Below are 11,052 nucleotides of genomic sequence, written 5' to 3'. Positions count from 1 at the left end.
CATCTTTTCTAGAAGTAGGAGCTCTTCTGGCACTTGTCTCACTTCCCTCATGGCTTTGTGTTTCCAGTCGTGATGACTACCAGTGAGTGCTGAGGAGGAAGCCTAAGCAAGTCTAGGTAAGATAACCTTGTATTATAGTTTTGGACAAAAAAATTGCTCAATGATCAGTATACCAAGGCACAGAATGTTGTAGAATATGACCCAACAGTTAAAGCAGAAAGTGGGAATAGATACAATGAAGACAGAGATATGAAACCTTTTGGATCTGTTCCAATGACCCACCAAACATGGAGGCATCTTATGGTATCACCACTATCTTATTCTGGATCCTTTTGGGTTCTCTATCCTTGGATTTCCATCAAAATAAAGCAAACCAGCCAGGCAGTGGTGGCGCACGCCTTTAATCCCAGCACTCAGGAGGCAGAGCCAGGTGGATCTCTGTGAGTTTGAGGCCACCCTGGGTTACAGAGTGAGTTTCAGGATAGGCTCCAAAAGTTACGCAGAGAAACCCTGTCTCAAAGAAAAAACAAAACAAAACAAAACCAACAAAAAAGGAAAAATGAAAAAACAAAACAAAACAAAAAAGAAAGAATTCCAACAAGACACACAGAGAAGCGCAGCAGTTAGACAAGTTTACTGTAGACTAGAGGCTAGCACAGTCTTAAGAGGTGAGAGTGGACAATGCTAAAGAGACCACCGTGCTAACCTACACTGTAGGAAGGCTACTTACAAGGATTCTAGAACTGACTCCCCTTTCCTGAGGGGTGCTTTCCCATTCAGGTGATTGACAGGCTCATTTGGATTAAGTTTTATTAAGGGACAATGTCCTATCTTTCTTCTTTACCAGAAAGCCTCTGGCTAGTTATCTTGTAAAGTTTACATAGTCTACTAGCAACCTTCCGGGTAGGTCCACCCAGCCTCAGAAATGTGACTTAGGATACTATTCTTTTGACTAGTCCTGCAGTTTCAGTTCTTGATTATAAGGGAGGGGTCCATCCTTAATGTCATCCAGGCCTGCTAGTATCTAACTAGTATGAACAGATATTCCCAGGGGGAAAAGTAGCCAGTTTGTGTTATCTACAAGACTGATTGAATGATTAGAACTTAGGTGGTTATGGAGAGTTTCAATGTTTCAGAGTTCAGAGACAAATTATCTTGTGCTACGTTTAGCTCTCTTTATAACCATTCATTGCCCGCCTCTATGTCTGACTTAATGTCCTTGGTCTTATTAGGTAAATACCTTTGAAATGTACTAACATGTCACCTGGTTCCACCAATCCAAGTCTGTTTCAGAGAGCTATAACCTACCTCACATTTCCACCAATTATCTTTTAAAGTTGCCTTGATTTATTTTGTTCTGGTAACCTAAATCCAAGTTCCTGAGCCACAGTCCACACATATTTTGCTTCATAATAAACTCATACCGTCTTTGAGAGCTTACTTTTTTTGGGGGGGTCACCTTTCCCATGTGCTAGTATTAGCTCCCTAAGAATGGGATGAGATTTTTTTCCCCGCCTCCATAACAGAATGTTCTAATACGTGATAAGACCATTAATCATTATTCTTTTTCAGAGGGTTCTTGATTCTTCTCCATTTTAATTTTAAAATACTTTTTAGTTCTAGAAAAATATGTGCTTGTTGAGATATCATATTTAAGGAGTATTCAATACTTTGTTGAGTTTTCCTACCCAAGAAAAGCAAATTGCTATTTATGTTCATATTTGGCCTTTTAAAGAGTTTTTTAAATTTCCTCCAAAGTAAATGTGGCACATTTCTTGGTCTTGAATATTTTTGTTTTTGTAGCTGTGGCTTTTTCATTCACGATCTGAAGGCCGATTTTAGTGTTGTTTATATCCTAACTTACTAAGTTATCCTTTTAGTATATTTTCCCCACTGGCCATCGTGCCTTTTCAAATTTATGATCATATTACCAGTACAAAAAAGGACACCAGAGAAGAATCATTGAAAGGCCATCAAAACCCCACAGGTTGGGTTTGAGGAGACCATCCACGCTGGGGAAGTATAGCTGAGTCGAGAAGGGTCCGGAAGAACGTCTCACTGAAGCATCACTCATTTCAGAGATACCGAAACACAAACTCGAAAACCGGCAAGGATGGGAATTCTCTCCTTCCCGAATGGTTCAGTACGCTCAGATAGAAAAAGCCCAGCCTTCTCGCGCAGGCGCGCGGGGTGGGGGGGGTGGGGGTGGGGGGGGTGGGGGTGGGGGTGGGGCACGACCATAGAGTAGAACGCCGCGGCTCGGTAGAGTGGCCCTGGGAGTGCGCACGCCTAGGGCCCCGGCTCCACCATTCCGGCCTTCGTGGCGGTCCGGGATAGCTTCCGCTTCCTGCGCCGTCTGGATTTCCCCATCTTTGCGCAGGAGCGCCGTGGTGAGCGAGCCGCTGCTCCCGGCTGGCGGGAGGGCGCGGGTTGCCGCGTGATCTTAAAAAGATGGCTGGAGCTGGGGGGGAAGGCCCCCCGGACCGCAGGGTGGCCGCCTGTGGTACGCCTGGGGCGCAGAGCCGGCCGGGACCTGGGAGCGCTGCAGAGCTTAGATTTACAGTCATAGAGCTGGAGGGGCAGAAGGACAGAATCACCTCCGACCTTCAACCTTTATGAATAATCCAGTTCGCGTGACTGTTCTGTGTATGTGATTTTATTCCACTAGGCGTGAGGTATTCTAAAAAATTTCAAAAGCAGAAAGTCGTGGTAATTGTCTACTCCTCGACTGGTTCGGTTATTTTTGTGATACTGGTATTGAACCTCGCCCTTGGTAGGCAGCACTTGCTCTTCCCCAACGCCGTCCACTCGTTCTGAAGTTTTTATTTCAATTAGTTGTGTTTTACTTTAGGAATAAATGGAGATAAGTTTCTTACCAAGCCTTACTCCCAGAAGTCCTGAAACAACTTGGCATCGTTTCCACTTTTGTCTATTTTTGTGAAAGTACTTATATTTCCACCGAGAACAGGAAATTAACTGGAGGGCAGGCTTTCAACTATCACACTTAAATTCTTAAAATATGCAGTATTTACTTATGATAGTTTGTGTTAATAATGATGGCTTATTCCTTAGGTTCACTCCATAAAGGAGTTATTACTTGAGACACTTGTAAATCTTTTGTATAAGCTATGATGGCATCTACTGGTGATACGGAGATCTGTAAGAACCAGGAGGGAGTTTTGAAAACGAAGATGGAAGAAGAGTGTAAGTATAGCACCAGACAAGATTGGAGCCTACAAAAGAACACTTACAACAGAGAAGTCTTCCGAAAGTGCTTCAGACAGTTTTGCTACCAGGAAACATCTGGACCCCGGGAGGCTCTGGGCCGACTCCGAGAACTTTGCTGTCAGTGGCTGAGACCCGAGACCCACACCAAAGAACAGATCCTGGAGCTGCTGGTGCTGGAGCAGTTCTTGACCATCCTGCCTAGGGAGCTGCAGGCTTGGGTGCAGGAGCAGAACCTGGAGAATGGGGAGGAGGTAGTGACTGTGCTGGAGGATTTAGAGAGAGAGCTTGATGAACTAGGATACCGGGTAAGAAAAAAAAAATAAGGTTTCTGTTTCCTCAAATTAATTGTGGGTTTGTAGGCCGTAGAGAATTATACCATTATTTCACAAAGCGTATTGACACTTAGGTGGATCCAAAAGGGGCTGAATTGAATTTACAGTCCCTTTGAGTTTGTATGTTACAAGCCTTGAGCTTGTAATCTTCACATCTCACCTCCTTACAGGTATGCACCACCACTCCTGTCCGATCTTAGCTTATTTATGCCTTTTCATCAGAGAGATTGTATAGTTCTGTGCTAGGCTACAAAATTCTGTCTGATGAATATGCTGCTTGGTTCAGAAACACAAGATTTATACTACAGAGAGAAGATCTCAGAAGATAGTAGAAGGACACGGTATTAGAGAGGTGGTGGTAATCAGGTGGAAAGCAGCCTCTTGTAAAGGGTATTGTGTAATATAAAACAAACCATTAAGAAATAAGGTTTTTGCTGGACAGGAGCACGTGCTTGTCAACTAGCACTCAGAAGGTGTGGAAGCAGGTGGGCTGAGAGTTTGAGACAGTCTGGGCTACATAGCAAGACCCTGTCTCAAAAATACCAGGACCTGGAGATGTAACTCAGTGCTAGAGGACTTGCTTAGTGTGTGCATGGTCCTGTGCCTCAGCCCGAGCCCTGTGATAGCTGTGCACATGGTGATGGGGCTGTTAATATTCCCTAGTAGAAATACTGGGGAGGATACCACCTGTTAATCCCCCCCCCCCAGCTGTAAGTGAGCAGCAGGACTCCAATGTTGCAAATTTGATGAATTCCTCACCAGTGCTAGGGTGAGACTTTCACCCTGGTGTGTGTAAGAAACCCCTCACCTGGACTGTAAGCAAGCTCAAGAAACTCATTGATTGGTCAAGGTAGACTTAGATGGGCTCTTTATTTGGTCTGTTATCAATGCCCTCTCTGGAGTGAATAGAAACTTCCTCACCTCTCCCCAGAAAAAGTCATACAACATAAATCCACTACCCTGATTCTGCATTAAACAGTTAAAAAATGGGAAAATCAAAGTCACTGTCTTGAATGAATGAGATGTGGGCGGAGAATGGAAAGTTAGATGGGAGGGCCAGGTTGGGCAATGCATAGTTGAGGCACAGAAACCCCATTTGTGTTGGAAAGGAAGTTTGTGTAGAAAAGTTGAGATACAGAGTTTTCTTCTAGTACAAAGACTTTTTTAAAAATCTTTTCTCCACAGTCTAAGTGAGCTATAAAAATCATGTAAAGGAGGCAGAGGAGAGAATCATACCTTTGTTATTTTTGTCTTAACTATGACAAGACTGGTTTTCAACCACTGGTGATTTCTAGCCAAAGAGGGTATTTGGCAATTTCTTAGAAAAATGTTGGCTGTTATAACTGAGGAGGGCAGATATGATTCTACACATCTTATAGCATACAAGCCAGCTTCAGATAGCAATAAATGATCTTACTGAGAGTGTGTCAGAGAGATAAACTTATGAGATCTCAGTCTAAAGAGTATGGACCTGTGAAATAAAAGAAATGTTAAGCTGACATTTGGTTATAAAATAGATGGGAGAGAGAAAAGGAGCTTGTGCCGAAAAGTTTTGAAACAGCATCATGAAATCCTGGCTACAAAGTACAGGGTGGATAGGAATTGAGTGGAAATGATGATAGATAGGATCTATAAGGAAGGTTCTGGGGCCAGATATTGTGGCTCATGGCTGTAGTCCCGGGTCAGTCAGTATAGTCTTTGCCTTTTAAGCACAAAGATAAGAGTTTGATCCCCCAAATCCACATAGAAACTGCTGGGCATGGTGGCACACGTCTTCAATCCCAGTGCTGGCAAGGTGGAGAAAGACCGTTCCCTGCTGGGCATGGTGGTACACGTCTTCAATCCCAGTGCTGGCAAGATGGAGAAAGGCCGTTCCCTGGGGTTCGTTGGCCGCTCAACCCATCCTACTTGCATTTCAGGCCAGTGACACACCTTGTCTCAAACAGTAAGTAGACTGTTCCAGAGGGCCCACTGACAAGCCCGTCTAGTCCTCTTGGTGAGTTGTAGGCCAGTGACACACCTTGTCTCAAACAGTAAGGAGACTGTTCCGGAGGGCCCACTGACAAGCCAGTCTAGTCCTCTTGGTGAGTTGTAGGCCAGTGAGAGACACTGCCTTTAAAAAAAAAGTGGATAACACCTTGAAAGGGACACCTGAGGTTGTCCTCTGATACACATACACACACACACACACACACACACACACACACATGAAGAAAGGGAAATTAATCTCAGTAGTCAGGTAGAGGAGGCCAGAAGGTCAGCAGATTAAAGGCAGCCTAGGCTACATTCTGACAGGGGAGGTTCTGTGTCAGTGGAGATGTCCTTACTGAGGACTCTGTCATGGGCTGTGCACTAAGGTTTTGAAGCTTGTAAGAGAACTGTGGTAAAGACACTTCTAGCAGTTAAGACTGTCGGTGGCCATTCTGCAGTTATGGAGTACCAGTTCGGTGTCACACACCATCAGAAGTAGTTGGGATGCAGCAGTGAACATCATATACAAGTTACTGTTCTTATGTAGATTCTAGTCTACTGAGAAGAGATAGAGGGAAAAAAGGTTCCATGTATGTAACAAGGTGTTCGATGTTGATAAATCTACTAAAACGATAGAGAAAAAGAGAAGTGAAGAAATTGAGGGTTGTGCCGTTCAGTAGACAGGCCACAGAACATGCAAGCAGAGGAAATGCTAACTGCATAGACCTTAAGTGTTGCTAGTAGGGTAGAGGCGACTTTTTGAGAAGATGAAAGAATTGAAGAAATTATGTCATATAGAGATTTGCAGACCATTATAAAGAATTTAGATTTTATAGATGGAAAGTCAGTGCCTAGCTTTGAGTAGAGGAGAAATGTAAAGTAGATTTTAAAATAATGACTCTGGTTGCTATATTTGGTGATTCTATAGTGGTGGTAGCAAGGCCCATAGGTCAAAGTAGAATTAGTGGAAATCATCTTAGGAAGCTGAACCTATTAACTAGACAGTTGGAAGTCACATGATGTAGATACTGGGAACCCCAAATCCCAGTCCTCTGAAGAGCAGCAAATGTTCTTAACATTGAAAATTTCTCCAGCCCCTTCCTCTTAAATCCTTTTCTTCTCCTTTCTGCCTTCTTTTAGTCTCTCCTTTCACCTCTTTCCACTTCATTCTGTGAGCATTAGACAAAGATGTAAAAATAGCAGAAAATCAACACAATTTAGCTGTAGTGGGGAAAGGAAGGTCCCCGGAGAGGGTAACGTTTTAAAATGACCTTGACAAATGAGTGGGATAGAGGCAGGCTGATTGCTATGAAAAAGGTCATTTCAGGCTTGCGCAGGCCAGGTGCCAGCGCTGGGAACACTATAGTCTTGTTTGCTGTTATTAGAGTACTTCTCTCATTTCCCTCAGGCTTCAACACAAACTGAAGAACAGAAAATATTTTTGCAGGAGCTGAAGCCTTTAGGGGCAGAGCTAGAACCCAGCTCGTCCCTTGGACTTGTGAAAGCCAAACTGAGGTGTGAACCTGCAGAATGTGAAGCCCGAGAGGAGCAAGGTAAAGGGGAAGGGAGGAGGAGGGAGAGCAGGGCTGAGGCAGGACCTGAGGGCTGGTTTGTGCTTCCCACCATTTTTCTCATTAAAGTCAGGAGGGCCTGTCCAGAAACCTGATGCTCGTGTGTGGACGTCCAGACATCACGGTTTGTCACTTTAGTTAATTTCCCTCCCTCCCTCCCTCCTTCAAACCCAGAACCGCATGCATGCCAGACAAGCACTGGGTCTCTCTAAGGTGCATCCACAGCCCCCTTTCTTCTTCCAAAATTAGTCCTTTTCCAAATTCTGTCTATTGGTTTAGGTTTACTTAATTTCATTCTTCTGATAGTTGTAATTCTTTATTCTGACCTCTGCTATTTGTAGCCTTGGGCCTACTAAAAAGTGTTTTTGTCTTCTCCCTGGACTGAATCCTCAGTCCTTTCAGTAGCTAAGTTTTTGCTGCCTGCTGTCTGCAGCTCCCTAGCAGTCTGAGAGGAAAAGAAGTATTTACCTATGAGTAAAGGAACAGTAAAGGGAACATGGCAGAAATGTTAAAGGTGGTGAAGAGATGGACATGCTACCTTCCTCCTCTCTGCTTCCTCTGATCTTTAGCTTTTTATAGGTAAACTGTCCTGTGGTTTTAAAAGAAGGATTTATAAAAATTATCCAATGAAAAGTTTCTGTGCCATTAATTCATCTCATCTCCTCCCCTAACTCTGAAGCAAATTGTCACTGTTTTTGGTTCCTTAGGTGTCCTTCAGAGACTTTTTAGTAAACATTTTCTTCTCCTTAGGCTGAAATGGTAGACTCTTGCATTTTTGTATTTCTTAACAGCTGCTTAGTATTAAGAACTATAGACAAGCCATGAAGACTGTTAGCCGGCTGCTACTGATGACGTTTGTCTTTGGTGTTTTGTTATAACAAATAGTGCTGTAATAAATAACATAGCATAGATTTCTATTTGTAGTACTGTGTGCCAAAAGTTATGTACTGTTATAATTTCAGTAGATATTATGAAATTGCTTTCCATAACAATTTGGATAAATTCACACCAGCAATTTGTGTGCCCATTTTGTGAGTACAGTGTACTACCAAACTAATGAGGCAAATCCGGTGAGTGAAAAATCCTACCTTGGGCTAACAGGATGGCTCAGCACGTGAACGTGCTGCTGTGCACAGCTGACCCCCTGAGTTTATCCAGAGTCCACAGTAGGCGAGAACCAACTTCCAAAAGTTGTCCTTTGACCTCCACACATGTGGCACAGCATGTGTACACTCACACATAAAATAGTAAAACGGTTTAAAAACTTGTATCTGTGCTGTTTAACTCATTTTGCCTGATTATGGAGTAGTATCTCTCCCTGTGGGAGCTGTCTGTCTTCTCTTTTGGAAACTGTAGTTTCCCTTTGCCTAGTTTTTGGTGAGTTATTATCTCCTTACTCATTTTTGGAGTGCTTTATATACATTTGATTCATCTTACATCTTGGTTATGTGACTTGTATTTGAATAGTTTCTGTTGCTGATTTCATAAGCTGTCACTTCCTTTGCTGGAGAGTGGGTGACATGCAGGCTCCTTTTTGTAGTTTCAGGTGTGGAGACTGGAAATGAGTCCAGGAATGGAACTCTGAAGCAAGACCTTTTGGAAGGAATGGAAGCAGAACAGAATACTTCAAGCAGATTAGCAAAAGATGCACTCCAGTGTGAGGAAACCCATGACCCTGGAGAAGAGCCTTCTGGAGCTCCTAGTAAGGATAACTGGCTTCTGCGTAATAAAAATGGGGTACATTTGCCTGAGAACTCAGACCGTGCTGAACACCAGAACATCTGTCCAGGGAGGAAATTGCATAGATGTGATGACTGCGGAAAATCTTTCAGTCAGCACTCACGCCTCGTAGAACATAAAAGGGTCCACACTGGAGACCGGCCCTACAAATGTGAACAATGTGGGAAAACTTTCCGATGGAGGACTGTGCTTGCTCGACACAAGGTGGTACACACTGGAGAGAAACCGTACAAGTGTAATGAATGTGGCAGGGCCTTTGGCCAGTGGTCAGCTCTTAACCAACATCAGAGGCTTCACTCAGGAGAAAAGCACTACCACTGTAATGAATGTGGCAAGGCCTTTTGCCAGAAAGCAGGCCTCTTTCACCATCTCAAGAGCCACAAAAGAAACAGACCTTGTTAGTGTCTTCAGTGTAATAAAAGTTTCAATTGCCATTCCACACTTACTCAGCACCAAGGAGTTCACACTGGTACAAACCCCTGTGAGTGCAGTGAGTGTGGGAAAGCTTTTGTTTATAACTCATCTCTTGTTACCCATCAGGAAATGCACCACAAGGAAAAACCCTTCACGCAAAGTGGTCTTACTCAGCATCAGAGAAACCGCACCAGGGAGAAGCCTTACATGTGTGATATCTGTGGGAAAGCTTTTGTTCAAAACTGAAGTCTTACAGAACATGAGCGAATTCATACTGGAGAAGAGAGCCTGTAAATGTGCTGAGTGTGGGAAAGCCTTTATTCAGAGGTCAGTCCTCACGAAACATCAGGGAATGCACGCTGGACAGAAACCCCACAAATGTGATGAGTGCAAGAATGCCTTCCCAGGAAGCACTGGCTTCATTCATCATCAGGGAATCCACACTGGGGAGAAACCCTACAAATGTGATGAGTGTGGCAAGACCTTCAGACAGAGGTCAGACCTGAGGAAGTACCAGAGAATTCATAATAGAAGTGCTCCCTGTGAGTGTAAGGAGTGTGGGGAATTGTTCAGGCAGAACTCCACTCTTCCTCGTCATTAGACTACCCACAAAGGAGCAGAAACTATTTCTGTATGAGGACTGCAGGGAAGCCATCTCAGAGTGCAGGATGATGAGAGATACTATATTTGTAATGCTTTGTGGCAACCCTTCAGCTGTTGGTACTATGAGAAGACCATAAATATTTGATGAGCACCCCCTGTGTACTGTTCATTGTATCGGGGCAATGAAGGAAAGAGTCTATTACCAGACTTCTTAGAGCATTTACAGCCCAGCCTGGGATGTGAAAATCTGCCATAGTTAATTGAAAAGACTAGTTAAAAAGAAGGGCAGTGGAATTGATGCTCAGGGTGTTTAGAGTTAAAATAGGAGAGAGTAAGTATTATAAATTCTGAAGAACAGATTATTTGTACACCTGGTCAGGGAAGAGTTCCTGAAAGATTTGATTGAAAATAAGGGTATGATGGATGGATTTGGAAGGCAGAAGGGAGAAACACATGTAGGTAAAACAGGTAAGTAGAAGCAAGAATGTGGGAAGTTTGGAAGCGTCAGTGATGAAACTAGCCATCCTGCTAGAGGGTTGATATAAGTGCTCAACTGATGGGTATTAGTTGGAATAGCTTGGGGACAGAGCAGGAGGGCTGTAATACTAGCCATGCTAGCCAACACTCATGGTGCTTGGACACCGAGCACTCCCCCACCTGTCTCTAAAACACCTCTAAGTATATTTTAGGAGTAATGTGGTTGTACATGCTTGTCTATCCCAGCACTTGTGATGCTGAGGCAGGAGGATTAGGAGTTCAGTGCTATCTTTGGTTACTTAGGGAGTTCAAGGCCAGACTGAGCTACATGAGACCTCAAGAAAAAGAAAATAGGACACTAGGGGCTGGAGAGGTGGCTCAGCAGTTAAGAGCACTTGTTGCTCTTGCAGAGGACCCAGGTTTGGTTCCCATCACCCACATGGTGACTCAAAACCACCCATAACTCCAGTTCCAGGGAATCTAGTGCCATCTTCTGACCCCTGGGCACAAGGCACACAGGTAGTATACACACACACACAAACACACACACACACACACACACACGTAGGCAAAACACTCCTACACAGAGAAACCAAGTTTTTGTGTCTGGCTTCTAAACATGTCTATTAACGCCTGTGATACCGCAACATGGGTGGACATCAACATCACCTGTGGTGCCATTTATTTAAAATGCCTGTGTGCACTGAATGAGGCCC

General features: G+C 43.8%; 1 protein-coding gene across 1 annotated transcript; it reads left to right on the top strand.

Moving 5' to 3' along the window:
* The first annotated feature begins 2,396 nt into the window (after window positions 1-2,396).
* On the top strand, window positions 2,397-10,010 carry Zscan12 (zinc finger and SCAN domain containing 12). The gene is given in 4 exon segments (XM_052728670.1): window positions 2,397-3,533; window positions 6,940-7,084; window positions 8,643-9,538; window positions 9,540-10,010. Coding segments are annotated over 4 exon segments (1,764 nt in total). The 5' UTR covers window positions 2,397-3,128; the 3' UTR covers window positions 9,858-10,010.
* Window positions 10,011-11,052: the final 1,042 nt, after the last annotated feature.

This window comes from Peromyscus californicus, unplaced genomic scaffold (assembly GCF_007827085.1).
Source record: "Peromyscus californicus insignis strain IS unplaced genomic scaffold, ASM782708v3 Scaffold_8__1_contigs__length_139910024, whole genome shotgun sequence".
NCBI classification, from domain to species: Eukaryota; Metazoa; Chordata; class Mammalia; order Rodentia; family Cricetidae; genus Peromyscus; species Peromyscus californicus.
Note: the sequence above shows the minus strand (reverse complement) of the source record. Positions and strands in the feature narration are given on the sequence as shown.